We start from the raw sequence: 27,446 nt of genomic DNA, 5'->3' as shown, positions 1-27,446 counted from the left end.
TACCTCCTAACGTTAAATCAAGCCCAACTCTGAATACATTTAAAAGAAGATACAAACAATTACGTTTTTGTGAATAGTATTTTATTAGTTTTTATATATGAAATCAGGTTTTAGATGTTAGGTGTTAGTTGTTATGTGTTAGGTGTTAAGTGTTATAAGTTAAAATTGTCGCTAGGGACCAGCCCCACACAAGACTTAAATGTTCTTTCTTGCTGGTTCCTCATTCGTATATATATTTGTATTTTATGTTTGTCTTTCGTTATGTTATTTGTATGTACTTTTCTTATCTGTAAATATCAATGTTTTAATCATGTATGTTTTTTATATGACGAATGAAATAAAATGAAATGAAATGAAATGAAAAGTTTCTTTCACCAGGAATAAAAATATAAAAACCACATAAGATATTTACTGTTTCTATAACATTTTGAAAATAGCTGTTTAAGTTTCGTTATAATTCTTGCAACAATTGAAATAGTGTACTACCGTAGTATGAGCACATAGTAAGGAAGTATGAGCACCATGATAAATATTACCAACTCTGTGTATTGCATAACATGTTCATTATTGTTGATCCAGCATGTATCAATGCTTGCACCATACCCAAGCCTCTGCCTCGCTAGGGCTGTCTCTATATTTCTTCGTAAGTGTCTCCCGGATCTGATGTTATGGCTTCTAGATAGGTAACGTCGGTGTTGGGTTTCTTTAGATCTTGATACGTATGGGGGTCGGTAAGATTCTGGTAGTTTGGAGTATCTGTATTAAGATCTTGGTAGACATGGGTATCAGCATTCGGGTCTTCGTAGGTATTGGGGTCTTGCTTTGAGTCATCAAATACAGGGTTCTCATACTTTGATGAGGTCTCACGTGCATTGTTTGGTGGGGACGCGGCTGGTTCAGTCTCTAAACGTCTTTGTTTGATCCTGGAAGTGAAATTCAATAATAAAAACGCATTAAGTTCCTCCTTCTTTGTAATACCATTGAGATTCAGGTACACACGCTAACGGGCACGCGCACGCACACTCACACACACACACACACACACGCGCGCACACACACACACACACACCCACACGCACACAAAGTTCAGATAGAAGTGAGGTGGGAATGGTCCCTGATGAGCACAACAGCTCACTGCGTATGATTGTGGATGTCCCTTATAACATTTAAAACAAAATCATTATAAACCATTCATTGTATGAATATACTGTATTTTAAGGGCCTTTAGAATAGGATAATCCTGCAATCGCTTTATCAATTATCGTTTTGGCTCCCTTTAGATAAATAAATTCATATCTATATTTGTAAAAATGTTACCATATAGTGGCATGGACTTCACTTTTAATTGTTCTACTGTAGTTGAGTTAACTTACCTTCTATACATCACCAAAGTAATTAGTAGTATTGCGATGAGAACGATGGGTACTATCACACCCCCTATCACAGCACTTAGTGGTTTCCTGGAACCATTATCATCACCTTTAGCACAAACAAAAATCACATACATGTAATTATGCTGTATCGAGGTATAGTTTTTGTTGATTTTGTTTATTCATTTATTTATTCATGTCTATTTTAGCGAGCAGGGTAGATCATTCAGTTAAAAAAAAAATACTTTACAATGACGCCCTGCTGCAACATACAAATACACGAACCCCCCCCCCCCCCCAAAAAAAAAAAAAAAAAAAAAAAAGAAGTCTAACTTTTAGAGTCAAAAGCACTGACCTCTGTTTTATCTGGGTGTATATGCATGCCATTAATTTCAAACCATTTAACATTAAGATCATAATCATCTTGTAAATTAATCTTAACTTGAGTAAAATTAACATCATTATTAAATATAAATGTATCATCTGCATAAACATATTTCTTTGAGTGTGAATGCAGATTCAAATTACACGCATCATTAAATAAATAAGCAAACAATGAGAGGGTCTAGGAATGATTTATGCGGTACCCAAGTTTGAACATGTAAATCTTCGATATTGCAGCCAATAACGACAACACAATAATTTATTGCATTTTACCCCGGTCCCCAACATAACAAAATCCTCTGTACGGCCATGCATTATGGCTCAAAGCATGGGCACACAAAATATTTTTTTCTGTTGGGGACCGGGGGGAAATTCAATGAATTATTAATAATTTATTGCACTTTTTTGTGGGAACTGCCCCCTACCCTTCCCCCACTGCGTACATTCATGGTACAGTGGCAAAGCAATGGCCTCGTAACAGTGAGGCCCCAGGAACAAAACCGTGTCGACTATATAAGTGCCCTTTTGTGGGGCATTAATCCTCATTACTGTCATTTTTTAAGGGCATTTTCTAGATCTATTAGGAATAAGTCATTGTCAAAACAATTCCATTAAATGGGGTAAAAAAAAAATTTCCAACTTTATGAGCAACAGTGTAGATTATATTTACTTCTATAAATGGACCTCTAGGAAGAACAGAGCCATTTTAATAATGGCTCTGAATAGAGCTTTCCAGCCGTTTTTTTTTTTTTTTTTTTAATTCTTGATTTGTATTATTTGTAAATTGTATTCTTGTATGTATTGAATTTTTTATACGGAAAATAAAACCAAACCAAACCAAACCAAAATGACAACTTTTCTTATCGTTTCATAAAGTTTCACAAAAACTTGTAAACAAAGAAATGTTTTAGAAAAATGTCCATTTCTCCTTATATTAAACTATACATGATTAATGCAGACTATTCAACCTTCTCAGCCAATCAAACAGAGAATAAGGAGTAATATTAGGATGAATATGTAAACAACGCTGATAAGCTACAAATTTATTTAAATATTTATGAAGGTTACAAACTGACTTTAGTTTGACATGTAGCTAGTATTTAATAATAATAATAATACATGAGATTTGTAAGGCGCGTTATTCTCTTGAAATCAAATGCTCTAGGCACACTTGTATGAAAAAAGGAAAAATAAATCGCGCAAAAGCAAACGTATTTGGAACAAAAGAACAGGAGTAATATAAAAAAATACGAAAATAAAAGAACAATTAATTAAAAGCCGAAAGCATTTTACTTCTACATCTTTTAAAAAACCCACATTACCTACAAAATGTTTGCAAGTATGACATTTGGGTTAGAACAAAGTTTCATTCGTTTCATGCTCTTACCTGAGAGGATGGTCTTTGCATTCACTGGTTCGGACCAATTGCTAGAACCAGCTCCATTGACAGTTTGGACCTGACAAACATGGAAATAAGAACATGGTGTTGTAGTAATATTGACAATACAAATATTATCCACACACAAGACACGCAAAAGAATTTTTTCAGTCTTAATTATAGAATTATAGATATTCATGTCCTGGGGAAAATACAATTATCATAAGCGACCGCATAACAACAGTTAAATACATGTATTTAGATGCCATTAAAACATTCAAATGTAATTTATTTCAATGCAGTATCATGCATGTAATTGGGGATTGCTTGCTACATAAATGGCACAAGTAAAAAAGAGAATCACTTTGTAATTTCATCCCTAAGTATATAGTTTCTCCAAAAGCGCTTAGGATAACAGCTCAAACTAAAATGTTCTAAATAGGGAAACCTTGCACTATTAATATGAAGAGATTAAATATTCCCTTAAACGTTGGGTCCTAACGATTGATGTCAAGATATCTTACCTGAACTGTATAGTTGATTTCACGGGGTAGGTCTACCACAGTATGCTCTCCTTCAAACGCACCGTTCAATACTTCACCATCAACAAGTACGGGATCAGTCTGCTGGTAGCGGATGATATACTTCTGGATGTTACCATTGATGTTAGATGGTAGAGGAGTAGACCAGGATACAGTGAAGGAGCTTTTAGTACTCTGGGGTATAGCCACATTGATAGGAGCAGGCGCGACTGATAAGAAGAAAATGGTTTATAACAATGTCACGCTGAAATATGGTAGACTTATGTATTGATATTTCGGAGTATCAATTACTTTTGTTACTCTCGTCTTAAAAGGTTAGTACAATTTCTAATTCCAGAAAACAAATCTATTTCGATTGCAATAAAAGCGACTATTGTATAAAAAAATAAAAATGAAACAAATTTGGGTTTGAAAATGTAATGACATAACGAAATAGTAATCTAATGCCTCAAAGAGTCATGTATATGATTTATATTGTGCAGACAAAGTAATTTAGTATACAAACACTGCTATTAAAAAATATATTTACAGATTTCATTGCTCTCGATCTCCTCCGATTTCTAACGTGCTGGCCCGTACTCCACTAATATTTAACCCGACGCTGGAATTAAGCATAGTCAGAAATTGAGTTTAACAAAGAAGTCATACCGAGGTCTGATTCTAACAAGAATATTAACAGTGTCACTTAAGAAGCAAAAAGCAACACTCTCACCCTCATGGAAAAATACATCCCAAGATTAACACTAACCTTCTTCAAGTGTTTTGCCGATAGTCTCATGGCTCCTATCACTTTCCTCGTCTTTATTTGATGCAGTCAATTGAATAATATAGTCCAGATAGGTATCTAACCCTCTTATCGTGTAGGAGCTAGTGTCACGAAAAACCAGGATAGAGCTTGAAGAAGTTGATCCAGAGGGAGCATAGTAGATCATATAATTGGTCACTCCACTCCTGCATTCTGCTGATTCCGAGGGGAGGTGCTGAAACATAAAGATACAAATATATGTTGCATGCATCACAACCACATGAAATAAGTTACTTTCACACTAGTAGACAAAACTATAATATGTTATTATATTTTGCCTACAGTTTTTCGCAGTGAAGGATGCTCCTGTATCATCCTGCTAAACAAGAATCTCTTGATTAACAAACATTTCTATATTTGCTTCCTTCTGTAAAATAAAATAAAAATTCCATTTCATAAACCCAACAGCTCTTACTTTCAACTAAGCAAAGAAAACAAATTGGTACACTTTTTATATATTTCTTTTTACTCAAGATCTATTTTATTTAGTCAATTGTTGAGGTACGTAAAGAAACATTCACAAATAGTTGGTGGTGTGGAGGAGTTTTTATTTGACATATCTCGACGAAAAAATAGGTAAAATTAAATCTTATCAAGGTTGTAAGTGTTTTATCAGCTTCATATCACATAAACGGCGCGGTTCTACCTGTATGTAATACAAAAATGAATAGTAACAGCTATGCATTTTGTGCTCTGGACGAGGCTTTTCATCCAACTGTATTTCACTATTAAAGTGACCAAACAGCTATTCTTAAAACAGTTCATACCTCCCATATCACCTCTAGCTCTTTAGGGTTGATGGCTGAAACTTGTAGTCCAGTTGGAGAAGCACTGGGTTCTAAAGTTTAAAATTATATAGAAGAAACTAAATTGCTTGAACCTATAGTAGAAAAATTCATTGTATGTAAACGCAAAGGTTATGGTAAAAACAAGTATTTTTTATGTGGTTTTAAATTAAACGTTTACAAGTCAAACATGTAACTACCAAAGGGCAAAACACAGTTGAGGGCACTATAAACATTTTGGGGAAATTCATGTTTTGTAGAAGAAATTTTCTGTTTCAAATTTTAGAAAGACAGAATAGTTTAAAAGGAGAAAGTACGGAATGGCAAATACGAACATTTCCATGTGACATATTTGACTCGTAAAATTTGATTTGTTAAAGAGCCTTCAATCATTGGAAAGTCGTAAATATACCGAATATATGTACAAATCATTTACTAATAACATAATGTACGTACCTATATTAGATAAATGTACCGAATCAAGCTGAACAAATGTGAACAAATAATAGCACTTAACATCTTGTTTTTCTCAAGACTTAAACCTTACTTCTACAGCGGGTTATTATGCTGTTGCTAGGAGACACAGGTCCAGTTCCACCTGTTCCTTCCCTCACTGCTGCTACACGAAACCTGTAATCGGTGTCGGGTATCAGGTTACTAACGATGGCTGATGTTGTGAGTTGGTCTACTCTCTGATCCGTTACCCAGGCACCATCCTTCTCGACAAAGACATCATATCCTACAAGAGGAGGATCACCTACATCATCTTCTTCGGACCATTCGTTCCATCGAAGATCAACTGTAGTTGACGTAGTACTCACTATCACTGGTGCGTTCTCAATGACTGGCAAAACTGAAGAAAAAACACATTTTATAGAAATACCAATCAAAATCAATGTTACACTTATACTCTAAGTTCTTCCACAAAGTCAAACTTACACAATAATTCAATTTTGATATCTTACAAAACTGCAAATGGATGCGTGGAATGTGCAAACGTTGTGTGTGAGCGAACTTGAATCCGATGAGAGGGGTAATGATACATTTTAATGTTCTTAGAAACATTGCAAATTCATCAAGTGATATATAAACCCAGAATATTACCATTATGATAAAATTATATTGAAATAAAGAGTATATTAATTATTTCACATGTTGGGCGTACGTACGGGTCAATGTACATAAAGCGACTTGCCTGCACACACAACTGTATCAATATAGGAACAGACATTCCATGTTAATATTAATAAATATCGGTTTATTCAGTATGCCCCCAGGGCTCATCCATTTGTTTGTAATACTGAAGGCTAATTCACACATATTTTGCAACATTATGTTTGTTGTTGTTGTTACAGCTCATGAAAATGTTGTTTTTGTTGTTGCTGTTGTAGTTGTGGTGCTGGTTTGTGATGTAGTTGTGGTTGTGGTTGTTGTAACAGTTGCTGTTGGGGTGGCAGTGTTGTGGTTTTATTACATGGAGACGAAGGGCACACGTCTGTTGTTGTTACAGCTGTTGTGACTGCTGATGAAATGGTTGTTTTTTATGTGACTGTTGTTGTTGTTATTTTTATTGTTTTTATTGTGGTTGTTATTTTATGGAGAGAGGGGCATGTGCTTGCCTCTTCATTTGACATGAAAGTCCAGAAACCAGAGCCTCCAACAACATAACTGATTTAACACCTGTAACCATGCATGCAGAGAGCATGACTGAGAATAATTCTGCATTTAACGAAAGTGCTATCATGCTTTCTATTTAACAGGTATCTCACAGAAGGATATTTGAGTAAAGCAATATCACACAGTTTGCTTACCATAGGTTGCATTGGTAATAGGCGTACCGCGATAGTCTATCTTTTCGACAATAAGAGAGCAAACGTAATCCCCATCTTCCTGTGGATACACGCTATCAACATCAAAGACAACAGCTCGTTCTGACCCCGAGACAGTGCCTGATCTCATGGTCATTCCTGTGCTGATATAGTTGCTTCCATTATGTCTGTAAAGATTAACTGAGGATGCATCGGGAAGTGGGATACCCTCAACATAACATGTGAAGCTAGATGGTTGGTATGGGTTCACTCTCACTGGAACCAATCTGGATATTCCTGTCAAGAACAAAGAAAAGAAAAACATTAAATAATACACACAATTTTGAACACAAAACCTGCTCGCTTTGTGTATTTCACAAATGGCAAACAAATCCTATATGCGCTTTTTAGAACATTAATCATGATATTCAAAAATAAAAGAATGGATTTATTTCTCTTAAAAAGAATGACCAATTACTTATAATTTTGAAATTCGTGTCAGCAATATAATGTTGCAACCCGGTCACTTCATAGGATAAATCTGATTATTTTGTTTAAAATCCAATTGCGTCATATTTATCAATGCAATAATCCTGGTATGCAAATCACTCATGCTAATATGAAATTTCTGTTTGTACTACAAAGAGATCCCAATAACCGATAATCATTTCAAGATTTTTTTGTGGATCTATTCACTACGTGTATAGGGTAGGAGAAACTTCCTTAACATATGAAATGGACTTTATAAAGAGAAACAACAACAAATAGCTTGTAAACTAATGTGTACATGTTCAAGTGTCTACCCAAAGTAATAATAATAATAATGGTAATTTATATAGCGCCGGTATCTGCCAAGTGCTGACACTCATTGAGCTCTGAGGTAAATTTGCTTAAAGGAATCACACTAAGAAGCAAAAGAGTTTTGAATTGATGCAAAATTCATATCATTGCGAAGGAGAAGCCTTACTGATCAAATACAACAACTTCCCTCTTCAAAATATGTTTGGGGCCCGCAGTAATCAACTCTCAAAAATGTTAGTTTTGAGATCCAGATTTTCTGCCTTCGCGGTCCTTTGTAGAGCGTCAATATTTGTGACGTCACATACGGGACACGGTTGGCTAGCTGCATACTGCTACACGGCACTGAGATGTTCGTCCAGTGTGTGACGTCACAATTCAGAGCTCGCTACGCTTGTGTGTTTGACTTACGTTCAGGGTCTAAGGAGGGTCTTGAAAAATTGCATTTTACGCCTTTCCATGATATCTATATGATTTCTCAGCAAAATGTTCGTGTTTTTCAAGAGAAAATCTTTCCATCCATATGTAAATTCTTCTGATTATGAGTTGTTAGTGAATTTTCTTTGTGTAGCTCCTTTAAATTAAAGTAAGGTAAAAGTACTTGCTCCATAAGCCTATTGAGCACGATTGTGAATTACAGCTAAATGTTATGAAATACATGTACACATAGTTTCATATGCACTCCGAGGTGTTTGAACGTTTTTTCAACAGAAGAAGAAGACAAACCAGATCACAATATGCTGGGTATAATTACTTTGACTGCAGTAAGGTTCAATCCAGCTATCAAGGCATTGTCCCTTGCAAAGACCCCTCTCTGTCTCGCAAGCCACTTGAGCACAATGACATTGCTGAAGACAGTCCAAACCAAAGGTATCCCCTTCACACTCTGAACAAATAAAACAAAGGAAACATCTGGTCAATGATTATCATTGATTAATAAAGGCAAAGATAACTTCGACCGGGGTCTACTGGAAACAGGGTTGTAAACACAATAAATCAAATTATTTCAATCAGGTGAAACGAGTAGATTTTCATCTGACCCATGTCACTGTGAGTTAGTTTAACTTAAGAAGTGAAGGTCCATTACTACTTAAAATCTGTTGCAGCCAGCAATTCAGGGACCCCCTCTAAATCTGCTGTTCTCTCGATTACTACTTTCAGGTGGACGACCAACCATGCTGGCTGCAACTCTTCATTCTAAGACAATAACTTATAGTCACAGCTAGGATACAGATCTCTCTCTCTCTCTCTGAAACAGAATACAGTTGAGGATTGCTATGTGATGCATTAGTAGGTATTCTATGGAGATAATAATAATAATAATAATAATAATAATAATAATAATAACCAATTTTTATATAGCGCTTAATACAAATGTCTCTAAGCGCTTTACAAATATACTATTAGACGTTTGCTCCTGGGTAAGTTGTTCCGGTCTGTATTTCATCAAAGGTATTCGTTAGGGTTCGGGTTGCAATTGGGTTTTATTTAATGTTTAGGGTTATGGTTAAGTTCACTGTTGGGTAAAGGGTCGAAGCTAAGAACTTGGTTTGTGTACGATAATGACAGGAAACATTTATCGTACACCAGATAATGGAGGTCATACTTTAATAAACTCTTGAGGCAGTGTACAGTTTCAAGATTACCTTGGGCAACATTTTCAACATGCCCCTCAAAGCAGTCAATATTTGTATACTAGAATCCTCCTCCAGAGTATACATTATAATAATGTATTTACTATCGCAGCACTACGTACATATATGTGCCTGATATGACCAATGCACATACATGCATTTATGAGTGTTCATACATGTAATTATGAGTGTTCATACATGTATTTATGAGTGTTTATACATGTAGTTATGAGTGTTCATACATGTATTAATGAGTGTTTATACATGTAATTATGAGTGTTCATACATGTATTTATGAGTGTTTATACATGTAATTATGAGTGTTCATACATGTATTTATATAAAAGCTCATACATGCATTTATGAGTGCTCATACATGTGTACATAAAACAATCCTGGTGTATGATGCACGCTGCACCATTCTTGATGTACATGGTGTATGTAGACTGGAGATAAAGGAATTGGAATTGATATGGAAAATTGAACACCCTTTATAGTATTTTACCTTGACAGTTGACCTGGCCACTGCGTAGTTTGTATCCTAGAGCACACTTCTGCTCAGGGCACTCTCCGGTATCTTTATCACATGGTTCATCATTCAAGCAATGACATTTATCAGTGCATTGAGATCCATAGTAACCGGCTTCACATTCATCTGGAACTGTGAATGATAAAAACATATTTTAGAAATCACAATTTAGCAATTACTACTAGTAAATAATATCAGATGTGATACAGAATATATCAGATGTACTTCACAAAGTCAGATTGCTTCTATTGCAAAAGTTCTTGTTTTTTTCTTTGCAAAATTAATTTAAATTATTACACATATTCTTGAGTTTAATGGAGCCTTCACTAGATAAATCCACGTATTTATAGAAAGCATTCATCTCCTCTATCAATAAACATGAAAATAGTATACACACGGAGTTTTCCACAAACCACTAAGTACTTGGTGCGGGTATGTCTACGAAAATAGAAACCTCAAGTAATAATATAATTGTGAATTATCTTATTCCAAATGGGTACAATACAGGCACCCCAGGTCATGTATGCAATTGTGCTAGACATTAACAATAGAACAAAAATTACATAGCTACATGCAATGTACAAGTACAATTCTGTGTATCTTACTTTTCAGTAAGAGGGAATTTGTATCATATTATTTGTTATCATTGCTGACAATGACTTACTTTGACAGTTGTTCCCAGTCCAGCCAGTCTGACATCCACCTGTACATATTCCACTATAAATATTACATGATGAACCACCGCCTGCACAGTGACATGTCTGTGAACATCCTGCACCATATGTACCTATAGTACATACTGTAAAGGAATTCAAAATACAAATTCAAGATTGATTGATTATCATACATTCATCTGAAAGGAAAATATTGTGCATGTTACAATAACTTCTTATTAATTTATCTTTTTCTCTTTCTTCTTCGACTTCTTCTCTTCCTTCTTCTTCTTTTCCTTCTTCTTCTTCTTTTTCTTCTTCTTCTTCTTCTTCCTTTTCTTTTTCTTCTTCTTCTCCTTCTTCTTCATCTTCTTCATCTTCTTCTTCTTCTTCTTCTACTTCTTGTACTTCTTCTTCTTCTTCTTCTTCTTCTTCTTCTTCTTCTTCTTCTTCTTCTTCTTCTTCTACTTTTTTCTCCACTGAGTTGCCCCTGACCTCACTCATGAATCCAGCCACATTAGTGTCTGTGCTATTAGAAGTTGAGCACAATCAAATAACTTCGGAAGACTTACGTGTGTTACATGTAAGACCATGAGCACCGACATCACATGAACATCCATAAGGATCAGGTAGGCAAAAAAGATTCCCATGACATTGTGTGGCAGCATTGCGGTATGAACACTGAAACTCGCACTTCAATCCAAATCGATTTCCACCATCATTTCTACAAACTGAAAAAAAATGAGTTGCATTGTTGAATCAAAACCTTATAGACTTGCATAAGAAATAAGATTTCTTGAGATAAATTTCAAGTATGATTGCTTTCCTGATATCAAGATATTTGATATGTACATGTATAATGGATGTATATAACTCTGTTAATTTTTAATGGAATAAGACAAAAAATATCTTCCTCAATTCATCTATTATAAACAGATAATCTTTAAAATAATTTTGAACGTTTGGACAATAAAACCTCAACTCAACTCAACTTAACTCACATAAAGTTTTGCAGGCTTACTTACTTTCTAAACAATTCGTTCCCTTGAAGTTGTTAGGACAGATACACAGGCCAGACTTGTCATCACAGACTCCACCATTGTAGCATTTATCACAGATACCATAACACTCAGGGGGACCCCACTTACCAGCAGGGCATTCTAATATGAGATATAGGGAAAGAGAAAAAATAATTAAGTAAAATACATGTCACTAAACATTAAATCATAACAAAGATGAAAAAGATAGAAGATAAGCGGGGTAGAGGTTACAAAGCAATGTTCTCGAGCGTAGAACTATAGTATAGTGTATGCCATCGGCTTTGTCACATTCTGAATTTACATCCGGGTAATTTTAAAGTAACCGTATGTACAAATCGCATCACATATATTGATATCCTTACATCTGAAGTGTATCATTTGAAGTCTCATAAATCTTTTGAAATAACATTTGCAAAAGAGTAAGAGCTGTCCATCTTACAATAACGCGCCATCACAAATGATCAGACTTGGACATTAATTATCTACCAGACTGCTCTAAACCAATTTTAAAGAATATTTTACATTCATTTATTCATTAATAATGAATTATAAATGAATATGTACATATCATCATCCACATGTAACTTGCATGATCTAATGAATACAAATAAAGATTTCTAGGCAAAGTATGAAGCAACACTTTTACAGCATTATAAATAAACAATACTCTCTTGGACTGGGAGAACATATAACCCCTTTCAAGAAGCATAATCTGAACTCAGCTGAAAAAAGCACACTTATACATGTACCTCTGACGATGAGTCTGTATAATCCTCCTCTATTTTGATTCCTCTCGTTATTATAGTAGATCTCATAGATTCCTTGGTCTGATGTCTGGATTGGGTTTGGGAAGCTGATCTGAGTCTGCCCATCAAATGATGTAAGAACCTCTATTCCATCTTTCATCCAAGTAATCACATTGTCACTTGCATCAGGACTAACACGACTATCCATGCTGATCATCACTCCAGTTTCATTCACATTGACTGTCTTTGTAAACAATCCATCACTTGATATGAATTTAGCTGTTAAAAGGGATGATAATAATAAATGAACCAAACAAAAAATGCTAACTGTAATAATAATACATGTGGCACCTACATGTACATGTCATGTGCACTGTAGCTATTTACTCACTAAAGGAAACAAAACATTTATATAGGGCTTGCATACATGTACATGTATATTGAAATATATATAGAAACAAATATTCACTTGCATATTGGAATAAATTTGTTCCTGTTGATATTTTTCAATAACAAGTTTAGATCATTTTCAATATTCGAACATTTCCGCAACTAGTCTGGTGTATGTCAAAATCTTTGGACTTCTGTTTGACAATGTTAATGTTAGTAAACAACATCAACATAAATGGGTATGTTCAGGCTTAGCGCATCACCGTGCATCCTTTGTTTATGATAAATTTTTGAAAATTTTGTGCTATTCTTAAAAGAATCGTACTCTGGTATTTTCAGATTTATTCTCAGTATATATGTAAAAAGCATCAAATCTTTGTAATAGCCATTATCAAGCATTAAATGTTCAAAAGCATCGTAAGCAATGAATCACTCTCACTCCTGATCCTCAGTAAACCGTTTTGCGGTAAAAACGCTTCTTTGCAAAAAAAAAAAATCCACAGTACCTTTTTTTACACTGCAGCCAAAATGTATTGATTTTTCACGAAGAAAAATCTAAATCGAAAAAATCCTCCCTTGGGGGGTGTTTCACGAAGAGTTGGACTTGAACTACGACAGGCCATTCATGAAAATGGTCGCTCTCACCATTGGTCTCTCAAGGGACTTCACAAATCTACAGAATTTACGTTTTGTGATCGTCCATTGTTGAAGAAAAAGAGTTTCTTACATTGTCTATATTCAAGACTTGGACTTACTACTGCAAATGCAATTTCTGCCCTAAACAAGCTCTGAACCAAGATGTAAAAGTAGAGAGAAAAAACATCAGAAATGATCTTTAGATTTTTTCTTTCAATAATTAACCGTAACAAAATGTAAGTTATGTAGGTTTGTGACCGCGATGTGTACGTTCCTTGAAAAACCAATGCCAGGAATGGTTAGAGGAAATAGTGGCATGAATAGCCTGCCATAGTTAAGTCCGACTCAAAATCGATCTTTAATAGTCTCTGTGAAACACTCCCCTGCAGTTTGGTTTTTTTAAACGCCTGCCAAGATTGCACAGATTTGTTGCAGTGTAAAATGCAACCTTCGGTAAGATACGCATTATCGCCCCCATGACTCTCCTCGCTTCCATGGTAACACACGCAGTAGAGCACCGACAAGTGGCACATGCGCACTACTCACAAACAAAATCGGTAAGGTTAAAAATTCAACGGTTTTGTTACAGGTTTTTTTTTCCAGTAGTGTAAATAGTAGTCATAAAAATTGATGATTCTTCAAATTGGTGTTTGGGAAACATGTTTAAATGGGCCAATAGTAATGCATTGTTTTTAAATGAAGATCACTACGTGATGTTCCATGCAGTGGCGGATCCAGGGGGGCACAGGGGGCACGTGCCCCCCCCCCCCCCCCCCTCCGGCCAAAAAAAAAGAAAAGGAGAAAAAGGAGGGGGAAAGAAAAGGGAGAGGAAAAAGACAAAAAAGGGAAGAGAGAAAGAAGAAGAAAAGAGGGGGAAAGAAAAGGGGAGAGGAAAAAAGGAGGGGAAAGGGAAAGACAGAGAGGAGAGAAAAGGCGGAAAAAGAAGAAACGCGGAAAGACGGAGGAGAGAAAAGGGGGAAAAGGAGAATAATGAGAAGGGAAAAGAAAGAAAGGGGGATGATATTATAAGAAGGTTTTTTTTTTTACCGGGGTAGGGGCGGGGGGGGGGGGGATGCAATTTTAAGTCGAACATGACTAATACCAAAGATTTTATCTCCTTTATAACTTATAGCTTATAACTTAGTCTTGAATGAATTTTCCGATATACCTATTCTAAGTGTTCTTTCAGCATGCAGATTGTCCCCGCCATTAATCCTGCCACAGTTGCTGGTTTCATTGTCATATTATTTTCTGTCATCCCTGTGGCCGCGAAGTTTCTATCCGTTTCGCAAGCACTTTTTTTTCCATCGCCTACATGTAATGTTTATTGCTTCCAGTTTGCAAAAGATCCCAGTGGCGGATCTGTAGGGGATGGGGGAGGGGTTGGGGGTTTAACCCCCCCCCCCCTTGGGCTGCCAAGTGAAAATGTGATGTGAATAGAAAAACGCATGTGTCCAGACCCACACAGTATCCGTATCGTCATCGGGTGAAACCCCCTTAAACTGTCACTTGATTTAAAAAGACGTTATCGTGCACTGCTTTTTATGGTCTCCATTGTGTTAGTAGATGCCAGGAAAATATCACTTACGGGGGTTCAAAATAGCCCCCCAAAAATCGCCTCGCCGCTATGCGGCTCGGACATTGAGGCTCGTGGACAATTCTCTACATCGTCATTGGGTCCCCAATAAACAGAACACCAAAAAGTAACCTCTTTTGGGAGTGTATTTTAAGTGATTTTAAAGTATAGTGCCTTTTGAACTAGATTTAAACGTTATCGACACGTGCCTTCATTTAAAGATAAAAGGTACTCCTGTTCACGTTTTCATCTAACCTAAAAACCACCAGTTTATCACGCGACTGGAGTAACGTGATTCCACTTACCTCTGTAAATCAAGTGTTTATGACCAAGTAACCACTTGACCAAGCAACGAGTTTTTTGTCAGTTAACCGATGGTGGCGATAAATACGTAATTATTTGGTCTTGTAAGCACCTTTATTTATTGGTTTCACAGGTTATCCAAGGTTGATGGTAATAATCACGTTACTTACACCGGCTAATCGTCTTATTGTTCTGTCCGTGAATCTCTGGTTATATTCAACTAGTAATTCTGAGGTGTCTTACACACCTCTTTAAAAGGTTTCAAAGTTACCATAAATTTCTTGGTTATGATCACGTGGCTCAAGCTGATTACTAATCTAAGCTGTGAAAACGTGATATGTAGGTGTGAAAATTAGTAATTATTAAGTGGTTTAAAACACCTTTTTAAATGGTAGTCAAAGTTGCCATAAGTTCCGCGGTGATGATCTCGTGACTCAAACGGATTATTGATCTAAGCTTGTCATGCGTGACTTTTAGGAGTGAAAAATTAGTCATTATTAGGTGTCTTAAAACATCTATTTAAATGGTTTCAAAGTTACCATAACTTTCTTGGTGATGATCACGTAGTTAAAACTGATTACTAATCTAAGCTGTGAATCCGTGATATTTAGGTGTGAAAAATTAGTCATTATTAGGTGTATTAAAACACCTATTTAAATGGAAGTCAAAGTTGCCATAAGTTCCGCGGTGATGATCTCGTGACTCAAACGGATTATTAATCTAAACTGGGCATACGTGACTTTTAGGTGTGAAAAATTAGTCATGATTAGGTGTCTTAAAACACCTATTTAAATCGTAGTCAAAGTTACCAGCAGTTCCGCGGTGATGATCGCGTGACTCAAACGGATTATTAATATAAGCTGGGTATTCCGTGTTTTCCATGTGTGAAAATGAGTTATTCGTGGGTGTCTTGATGGTTTCACAGTTACTATTTAAGTTCCGTGGTGATAATCCCGTGACTGTTGGCATATTTCTATGTTCACCAGTTGATAACTGACTGTTGGCATATTTTCATTGCACCAGTTGATAACTGGAGTGTGCACATTTCCAGTTGCACCAGTTGATGACTGAGCGTTGGCATATTTCGAGTTGACCCAGCTGACACCAATTCATTTGCATATTGAATATGGGGTGCGTGCAGATCTATGTTTTTTAAACAATTTATCTGAATTTACAGCATATTTCTTAATTACTGATGATTTAGTTATATGCAATTCATTTCGAAAATACTACAAATATAAATTACCAGTTACTAGGACATTTCGCTACTTCGTATAAATAGTTAAACATGAATAAGGGAAACATTAACTGTGAAATAAAATAATTTCAATAAAGTACAAGTACACGAATTTTTTTCGATTAATTCAATTATGTAAGTCTACTTATTACCAATGCCCTTACAGTACATTGGAAATACAGACGTACCAGTATTGAAGTATTGTTGCTGTTCAACTGGTTGGAAGTTTTACCAAATGGTTCTAATGGCTCAGCTAGACCAGTTGAATTATAACTGGCCTGGATCAACTGGATCATTTAGCCCATATCAATTTCCAGGGTTACCAGTTGGCATTAAAAATGGTTCATCAACTGGACCAGTTGCAACTAGCTTTCTCTTTTGGGATGTTTGCACCCCCCCCCCCCCCCACCCAACCCCCTCAAATCCCAAACTGCTTCCGGCGCGCCTGGACGTAATTATGGAAGATCCCAGACACGATGTTCAGAAACGGGATGAGAACATCATTATTTTGGTTCATTTATTGTGTAACATTTGCGTAATTATTGGGTTGAACGCGGGTTACAGTAACATACTTCCTCTTCGACGTAAATTTCACGTGAATGAAGAACATGATTCATCTCAAGTCAGCCTCGTAATATTCACGTGAATTTCACGCAGATATTTTGACTAAAACTATCATTAACGCTTCACGTGTTTCTGTGACGTGATAATTTCGTGTATGAAGATGTAATTTCATAACGAAACAAACACGGGAGTATTAGGTTTACAAACCATGGTCTCCAAGGTAGGGATAATCACGTTATTATAATGGTGATATTGCAGTGACAATTGCGTGATTTAGTGTACGTGTGTTTTAAGTTACCTAATGCAATAAACGTATTAACACATTTACGTAAATGTACGGTGTTTGAAGAACGTAACTCTCCTCAAGTCGATACCTTGATATTGACGTGATTTTCACGTGATTTTGTTTATTGGGTCGAACCCCCTCAAACTGTTACTTGATTTAAAAATACATTATCATGCACTGCTGTTTATGGTCTCCATTGTGTTTGTAGATGCCAGGAAAACATCACTTACGGGGTTCAAAATAGCCCCCCCCCCCAAAAAAAAAAAAAAAAAAAAAAAAAAAAAAATCGCCTCGCCGCTACGCGGCTCGTGGACGATGCTCCGCATCGTCTCACAAACTGTTACTTGATTTAAAAAGACGTTATCATGAACTGCTGTTTATGGTCTCTATTGTGTTAGTAGATGCCAGGAAAATATCACTTACGGGGGTTCAAAATAGCCCCCCCCCCCCCCCCAAAATCGCCTCGCCGCTATGCGGCTCGGACTTTGAGGCTCGTGGACAATGCTCTACATCGTCATTGGGTCGAACCCCCTCAAACTGTTACTTGATTTAAAAATACATTATCATGCACTGCTGTTTATGGTCTCCATTGTGTTTGTAGATGCCAGGAAAACATCACTTACGGGGTTCAAAATAGCCCCCCCCCCCCCCCCCCAAAAAAAAAAAAAAAAAAAAAAAAAAAATCGCCTCGCCGCTATGCGGCTCGGACTTTGAGGCTCGTGGACAATGCTCTACATCGTCATTGGGTCGAACCCCCTCAAACTGTTACTTGATTTAAAAATACATTATCATGCACTGCTGTTTATGGTCTCCATTGTGTTTGTAGATGCCAGGAAAACATCGCATCGTCTCTCAAACTGTTACTTGATTTAAAAAGACGTTATCATGAACTGCTGTTTATGGTCTCCATTGTGTTAGTAGATGCCAGGAAAATATCACTTACGGGGTTTCAAAATAGCCCCCCCCCTAAAAAAAAAAAAAAAAAAAAAAAAAAAAAATCGGCGGCTCGTGGACGCATCGTCATGGGTCGAACCCCCGTTAAACTGTTATTTGATTTAAAAAGGCGTTATCATGCACTGCTTTTTATGGTCTCCATTGTGTCAGTATATAGATGCCAGGAAAACATCACTGACGGGGGTTTAAAATAGCACCCCCCAAAATCGCCTCGCCGCTACACGGCTCGTGGACAATGCTCTGCATCGTCTTTGGGTCGACCCCTCTTAAACTGTTACTTGATTTAAAAAGACGTTATCGTGCACTGCTTTTGATGTGAATAGAAAAACGCATGTGTCCAGACCCACACAGTATCCGTATCGTCATCGGGTCGAACCCCCTTAAACTGTCACTTGATTTAAAAAGACGTTATCGTGCACTGCTTTTTATGGTCTCCATTGTGTTAGTAGATGCCAGGAAAATATCACTTACGGGGGTTCAAAATAGCCCCCCAAAAATCCCCTCGCCGCTACGCGGCTCGGACTTTGAGGCTCGTGGACGATGCTCTGCATCGTCATTGGGTCGAACCCCCTCAAAATGTTACTTGATTTAAAAATACATTATCATGCACTGCTATTTATGGTCTCCATTGTGTTTGTAGATGCCAGGAAAACATCACTTACGGGGTTCAAAATAGCCCCCCCCCCCCCCAAAAAAAAAAAAAAAAAAAAAAAAAAAAAAATCGCCTCGCCGCTACGCGGCTCGGACCTTGCGGCTCGTGGACGATGCTCCGCATCGTCTCTCAAACTGTTACTTGATTTAAAAAGACGTTATCATGAACTGCTGTTTATGGTCTCCATTGTGTTAGTAGATGCCAGGAAAATATCATTTACGGGGTTTCAAAATAGCCCCACCCCCCCCCCCAAAAAAAAAAAAAAAAAAAAAAAAAATCGGCGGCTCGTGGACGCATCGTCATGGGTCGAACCCCCGTTAAACTGTTATTTGATTTAAAAAGGCGTTATCATGCACTGCTTTTTATGGTCTCCATTGTGTCAGTATATAGATGCCAGGAAAACATCACTGACGGGGGTTTAAAATAGCACCCCCCAAAATCGCCTCGCCGCTACACGGCTCGTGGACAATGCTCTGCATCGTCTTTGGGTCGACCCCTCTTAAACTGTTGCTTGATTTAAAAAGACGTAATTATCATGCACTGCTTTTTATTGCCATTGTGTCAGAAGATGTCAGGAAAACATCACTTACGGGGTTCCAAAATAGCAACAACAACAAAATAGCGTCGTCGCTTCGCGGCTCGTGGACGATGCTCCGTGGCGTCATTGGGTCAACCCCCCCCCCCCCCCCCTTAGCAAAAAGCCAGATCCCATCACCCGCTCCTGGATCCCTACTCTTTGAGGGGGTAGGAAAAAGCAATTTTACATCATATTACTCCAGGAAGTGCCTGAAAATGCACCTAATGTGGTTATAAAATTGCAAATGCTTCCTACTCAGGGAGGGGTTCTGACCCCCTCCCAGACCCACCCCCGCTTGGTCGCTCCGCTCCCTCGCCGCTGACGCCTCGCTCCATCGTTTTTCATATACTTCACCCCATGCGATTTTGTGCCCCCCGACCACTGCCATGAGTAATAATATGACGGTGTTCATGATTAAAAAAACTTGATATATCTTTGTATTAAAGGAATAGTTGAGTTCTGTTTTCAGACTGCAAATGCCTTCAAAGTGCATTGTTATTGCTCTTATTCTTATCTATGACATTTCTAGTGCCCTTTTAGACCCTAAAATTGCTATGAAGGTAATTTTAGACCCCAAAATGTGTGAAATTTAGCCAATACGAGCATACAAATTCAGCTCAACTTTCAAAAAAACATGGTGACCGTTAAATAATTTTTAAATTAAAAAATAACAATACATGGACCGGCTGGTTGTGCGTAATATAAGCAACACGAAAATGCCAACAAAAGCCAATATCGGCATTGGCTGAAATACGACGTAAAAGGCGTCATTTCGTTTTTTCAACGTTTTTTTTCAAATTTTTCAAAATACCTAATATTTGTGGTGGTACACAAGTATTAGAAATCGTTATATTTCAGCCGTCTCTACACCGATTTTGATCAAACAAAGGTGATTTTGTCATTTAAATATTATGTTCTTTCAAATCTGCCACTCAGTTTTTCATTATCTCACAAAAAAATTATTTTGTGTAGCGCCCTCTGCAACAGAACTCAACTATTCCTTTAAGGAGGTTCCTCTAATATTTGAGGAATCTCCAAAATGCAATATAAGCTCAGTCTATATTGTTAACGATAAATAATGGTTATTTGATAAACAAACATCATTATAACAAAGCCGCATTGCGAAGATCTTAGAAATAATAAACTAATAATTAACGAATAATATTTCAATTTTTCTCGCATAATAAAATATGATATTCGATTCTCTATTCGACAATATGTATAGATCTGGTATACAAATTGGAATTAATTGGGATTAATTTTGATTATTTCATCCTATTTACAAAGTGTTATATATGTTCTTACTGATCTGTCGGGAATATGCTCAGAACTTCACTTGGACTACTTCACATCAGTACAGGAAGCTTCTATAGTATACATTGAAGAAAAAATCTTTAAAAATAAAGAAATCCTATGCTTATTATAATAAATGGAATATTAAACTTACCATCAAATCGTTGGAAAAATGTAGTAACCCTTGTAACATCTCGATCAGGTTTAGAAGCCTCACAGTAGAAAGGACCGTAACCATCACTATCCCATCCATCTCCTGTAGGGAATTTGACCACTCTGATGAAGTAATGTTTAGAGTGTCTCTCATCTTCTGGTGGTGATCTGTCTGTTGTTATGGGTGCTGATCGACCAAATGATCGTGTAGCGTCTGTATCTGGGTCACTGCCCCAACATTGGTACTGAAAACTGCTCGATGAACCTACATTGGTGTATCCCACGGTCAGCACTGTGATATGAACAACCTCACCTGGAATACCAAGAGTGATTTTTTTTTTATAAACAGTATAAGCCTATACTAATTTTCTTTTTTCATATGCATTTTGGACTTTAACGGTAATAGAAAGTTTTGGGAAATTTTGAAAATTGGGTGGATAGTGATTCTTTATAATTTTTATATATTTGGATGACCCTGTTGATGTATAATAAGCACAAGAAAATTTAGTCCCTAAAACACTTTTGCTTTCGAGATAAATTAAATATAAAAATTTACCGGTGCTCCCGGTAAATTTTGATAAATTTCAAACAGCGCCTACGGCCGTACAATGGTAGCTGCGACCATGAAAATTTCAGAATATGTAGTTGTGATATATAATTTCCAAACGGGAATAGCTAATCGGTCGATTTTAGTCAAGAAACATTGTTTTATAGCTCAATTAATATCTTGACCTTGAGAGGGAGCTATACAACATAAAGAGTTAATTAATTACAATTTAATAACTTTAGACTCGATTTCAACCGCGATAACGAGCAATGAATATTGTAGGATCACATATGCTTCCAGTATGTTAATTTTAAACGAATTCATGACCCCATACCAAAACTTTGTATTACCTTTAAACCATATAATAACTAATATATGTACTACACCACAATATGTCCCTCAATTTATAACACAACTGTAGAATGATCAACATGTAAATCAATCGATGGGTCGATTGAATAGCATGGGCCGGGGGTTAAGCCCATTTTCGGAAAATTAATGTTCCAATAACGAACTGGAAATTTTATATTAACAATATTTCAAATTTTATAACCCATGCACATATCCAACACGCAAATGTAAGTGCTCCATGCGCTCGTGAATACCACAGCTAGGCTACCGATTTCGGTGCTCACAGTATTCAAGAAATTCCTATTAACTAGTACCCATTTAACTCTTTAGAGAAGAGTGACAAATTTATATCATATAAAGTTTGATTATTTTTTACAACTCTTCAGTTATTCTATCTATTGATTTTCAACGGAAATTAAATATTAGTGCAGGCATCGTTTAGCCCTCTCGCGGAAAAAAGTTGTTCATACGCATATGTTCATAGGCCTGTACAGGGGAGGGGGTACAACCAAAAAGGGCACCTACAAAGGGAAATCTCAAAGCTAGAATACCCCAACGTTGTCATTACATTATCGGGAATGAATTCAATATTTGTTTCTCTTTACACATCATACAAATCACTTAAGCATCTTACTTTGCAATTTGGTGTGATGATCATATTCATTTGCAAGCGAGTGGGGAACTCTTGTAAGATTTGTGAGGTCGCAGCGCAAACAAAATTCATGTTATAAAGAGGGGGACAAAAATCATTATAGGGTTATAAGCACATTTCATAATCGAAGACTCAAAACACCTTGGATAAGTAACATCATTATCTAATTTATAAAAGTATATTGCTAGCGAGCGAGCTTTGGGGGAAAATGCTCTCAGTCGCTTTAAATTAGGGGCAAGTTTAATGATGAGAGGAAAGAGGGACACTTATCGAAAGGAATAATACACTTTTTAGAAAGAAAAGGAGCATGTGTCAAAATACAAAGGGTAATTATCAGAGGTGACAATGAGGCACTTCTAATACCTGAAAGGGGCACTCACCAGGGATGAAAAAAAAGGCACCTCTGATAATGGGAAATGGGAATTTGTCGACGAAAAAAAGTGCACACATCAGGTTTTTATATGTGCATTTATAAGAAGCAAAAGGGGGCATTTCTAACAAGGGGATAGGTCTCTTATTAGAAAGGAAAATAGGGACATATCATTGTTAAAAGAGAAATTATCAGAGGTGAAAAGGGGCACTGACCAGATATTTAAAGGGGCACTTATGAGAATGCAAAAGGGGCACTTGTATTAAAGGAAAATGTGCATTTGTTGAAAGAAAAACGGAATTTATAGGAGGTTAAGGGGATCTTTTATGAGAAAAGGGAAGTGGCTCTTATCAAATAGAGGTGTCGTGGTCGAGTGGATATGTCAACGGACTGTGGATCACAAGGTCCGCGGTTCAAGTCCCACCGCGGCACTACTGTCGTTTGGCAAGACATTGATTTATATTTACCACTCTCCACCCCGGTGTTAAATGGGTACCCGGTAGGATGCGAAAGCTAATGTGGTTCGATTAGCAATGGCGCTTGTAAAATGGCGACTGGCTGGAATGCTCCCCAGGGAGTTGAGAATGTGCTTACCTTGTGTGCGGGTAGGTATAAATCCGATGACCGGCGTAATAATACATATCTGTAAAGCGCATTGAGAGGGCCTGCGGTCCTGAAATGCGCTATATAAGGACGAACTACTGTTATTATTATTAATAGAAAAAGAAAAAGGTCTGAATGTTTTGTGGGCCACGAAAACTTTGATCGTATAGGGTCACAATAGTACAAGCCTTTAATTGTTTAACTTATTACCCAGAAATGAGTGGGGTTTGCATTCAAGGGCTATCATCTCTCTCTCACTGTCCGAAAAGAACGATATAGTAATATGATTCTAACAATCAAAATCATATCTTATCAGACAGACAGAAAATGCGGAGAAGGTTAGCAACTACTGATCATGAAGATCTTTTGTATTTTGCATATTTGAATACTACAGAGCTTTTTTTTAGGTATTTCGCAACGACTCAGCAAGCCGCTGAATAAGCGGGGGGGGGGGGGGGGGGGGGGGGGGGGGGGGGGGGGGGGGGGGTAAGAGGACCCTTTTTTTTTTTTTTTTTTGGTCCCCCAAAAAAAATCGCAACGACTCAGCCGACCGCTGAATAAGCGGTGGGGGGGGGGGGGGGGGGTAAGGTCACTTTTTTGGGTCAGCCATGGGAATATATATATATATTCTTTTTTAATAATTAAACAAACACAAACAAACTAAGGGGGGTTAAGGGGGGTTATGGGGGGGGGGGGGGTTACACACAAGAAAATACCAAAGGGGGGGAGGGGTTAACCCCCCCCCCCCCCACTGTGTACGCGCCTGATCCCAAGTACTTGAGTTTGAGAATGTGAACGATAGATAATAGTCGCACGCAAATTTAAATGAGATAATACGGAACTAGGTTTTAGCAACCCTACATATATCTTTTCTCAATGGTTCATTTTGAGCGAAATCCTTTGAAATTTCGATATAGAGCAACGAGAAGTAATGTTTCCAAATCCATGACTTCGGGGAGCGGGACCTAAGATTCTTTAGCTTAAAGATAAAGACCGGTAGTGGTACAATTGCGGTTCAAGGGTTTTTGGTGCAAAATGTCCATTCAATAATGTTTGAATATTGCCTTCAGAGGTTAAGATGGCGATAATTCAACCTAATTTGGCAAAAATAGAAAAATATGCCCAAATGTTGAATGTTGAAGTGCATTCGCGATACCTATCCAGGCCGGATCGATATGATAATTTACCAAATATATCAATTAGTTGGCGGTACCCAGCAACATGCGTATTAGTCAAAACATATTCTTTCACATGATTGGTGATACGAGCTTCTATTTTAGTTTTTGAGAGTGGGGGGGGGGGGATCCAAAACTGGTCTATACCTTTAACTAAAATAATTGTAAACAAAAATATTCTGCTTTAAAAAAAAAAAAGTACGGTATTGCATATAAATCGGGCGCTTTTGATAGTTCTAATTCAACATTTCGAGGCCAAAATTCAAAGTTTCAGCAAAATGAACAGCGCTAGTTTTTAAAGCGTCAAAATCTGAACCTTTATGCATGTGGGCATTTTAAACATTCCCTACATAAGATGGATGGGATAGAGATAGTTTCGGTCCGTTCTAATGTGAGTCTTGTAAATCTGATCGAGATGTTACAAGGGTTACTACATTTGCACATATCATCGCTTGGGGATAATCTGTAATATTAGAATAACTATTTTTGCAGGAGAGGTGAACTATTATGACTAAAAGCATATAAAATAGATTTATATGCTATAGGGATAAACAAAAGTGGGAGTCTTGTGGAAAATCAATTCAGACAGGCCATTTTCCCGATTCAAGACACATACGATTCAAGGGGTATGGCGAAGGGTCGATACGTTGGTCAATCCTAATAATGTGACTAGTGGTATAGTGCAGCATGTGTAGCACTACAGAATTCTTACTTTGCACATTAAAGCTCAGAAGTTTAGTTTTAACAACTCGGAGGTGTTATGGGCGCAGGTCCATAGAAGACAACTAGCTGGGTAATCCAACACCAACGAAATTTGAAGTCAAAACGCATTTTCTAACCTTGTAAATCTTTTTTTGGTCTATACATAAGTTAGTATGGGATGACAGACTATCTGTTTCAGATGTTGCATTATGTCATGTGTCAATTGAAGTTTTCACGATATCTATTGAACAAAAATACTTTTGTATATAATTTCCATATGTTTACTGGGTATATAAGATAAAGCCAGATAAACATTCAAATGAGATATGTATGTTATTACCATCGATGAAAAACTCATACTAGGGACTTTTAGATTTGCACAACAACAACGAGGATTGCTACGATCGACGTCCTTTGAATGCACTGCCTTGAATGGACGACACACGTATCAGTCCACGCAAATCTAAAAGTCCCTAACATTAAGTACATATATGTAACTAATGTTTGATACAATTTCAGGTTCCAAATTCTTTAATATGAGGGTTAATTTACGCAAATGAATTAGCAGGGTAAGGACTGGGGTGACAGACTTCAAAGCCACAGGGCTACCCATGGAAGATGTTCTTCTGTTCTACGTACATGAGAGTCTAGTTGAGCAGTCTAGTTCATCAAATGAACAAGCAAGTCAACTCATATCCTGCCATGAGACTGCTAGCGCGCTATTGTTATAGTTCTCTGTGCACGCGAGCGCGCTATCGATTGATTGCTACGTTCATGCTAGCGAGCCACCGCTACTCTGCTTTGTGCACGCTAGCAAGCATATGTAATAACAGTAATTGTTCATGCCCATTGCACCATGCTGAGTGCTTTTACAGCCCTATTGAAAGTACCATCGCGTGCATCAGATTATCGGCTTTGAATTACGCGTCTTTGTATACAACAGTCAGATTGGATTTTCTCGAGTAATTTAGCGATTTGTTTTTTGTAAAGATTTAAATAACACGCACTTGAACCAACCCTAAAATTAACTTGGCACACAGGAGATTTTTGGCTGGCACAATAGAGATTAGCACTGTGGCACTAGGTGCATTGTATGGGTGGCAGCTTAAGAGCCAAGTCATACTCATCATTGTTAACTATCTTTAATCTATAGGCTTTTATTGTATTATAATTGGCAGGTATCTGTTTGAGGAGTGTATTTTGGAAGCGCTAAGCGTATTCAGTTTTGTTTGCTCTTTATTCGTAATATTTTCACAATTTTATTGTACATTTGCTTATTCTATGCTATAATACCTGACGTTTTTTTAAGGTTCAATATTATATAAACTGCCTAGGGTTTCAAGTGTCAAAACCCTTATTTCCAGAATAAGTCGCGTGTAATAAGTATATATGTAAATCACTGTTCCTATTCCCAAAGTACATGCATGCATATAAGCTAAAATCATAATCTTATTTTTCTATTCTTTTATAGTCACATGATTGTATATAGAAACGGCACGAGGACCGGCGTAAAAAAAGGACGATTGACTTTTTTGAAAATTCTCAGGAATACCGCCCTTAAAAAGGAATCATATATATATATATATATATGCGCGCATGACCATGATGACATTTCATAAACCATCGACTCAGTCGTGATCACCCCAGTACGCAAACAATTACACACCAATATGGATATGAATGGATGATAGCTACCTACCTTGTATCAATATCGGAAAGCAGACGAAAAGCAACAGAGTTGATAAAAACAGTTTCAGAACTTTGAATGTTGCCATTTTCTCCAGTATTCTCCGCAACATCCACATCTCACACTCGAATTCCAACACGTATTCTCAATCAGCTAGCAATCCGTATACGGTAGACTCTCACCCGACATTCAGTGTGAATATCCACATACACCTTCCTATTCAGATGGCGTCTGTCTGTACCTGTTGTACCCGGAACTAAATCCAT

General features: G+C 37.1%; 1 protein-coding gene across 1 annotated transcript; it reads right to left on the bottom strand.

Moving 5' to 3' along the window:
- Positions 1 to 418: 418 nt before the first annotated feature.
- LOC105446745 (angiopoietin-1 receptor-like) lies at positions 419 to 27,446 on the bottom strand. Its single transcript, XM_030996612.1, has 16 exons — positions 27,422 to 27,446; positions 21,095 to 21,406; positions 12,476 to 12,751; positions 11,712 to 11,846; positions 11,259 to 11,417; positions 10,698 to 10,832; positions 10,010 to 10,165; positions 8,625 to 8,756; positions 7,076 to 7,369; positions 5,812 to 6,117; positions 5,247 to 5,317; positions 4,423 to 4,654; positions 3,657 to 3,883; positions 3,142 to 3,211; positions 1,374 to 1,479; positions 419 to 923 (listed from the first exon to the last, which is right to left on the bottom strand). Exons 1-16 carry the CDS (start codon positions 27,444 to 27,446, stop codon positions 632 to 634), a joined length of 2,928 nt encoding a protein of 975 aa, XP_030852472.1. The 3' UTR covers positions 419 to 631.

This window comes from Strongylocentrotus purpuratus, unplaced genomic scaffold (genome assembly GCF_000002235.5).
Source record: "Strongylocentrotus purpuratus isolate Spur 01 unplaced genomic scaffold, Spur_5.0 spur5_scaffold_3, whole genome shotgun sequence".
Lineage (NCBI taxonomy): Eukaryota > Metazoa > Echinodermata > Echinoidea > Camarodonta > Strongylocentrotidae > Strongylocentrotus > Strongylocentrotus purpuratus.
Note: the sequence above shows the minus strand (reverse complement) of the source record. Positions and strands in the feature narration are given on the sequence as shown.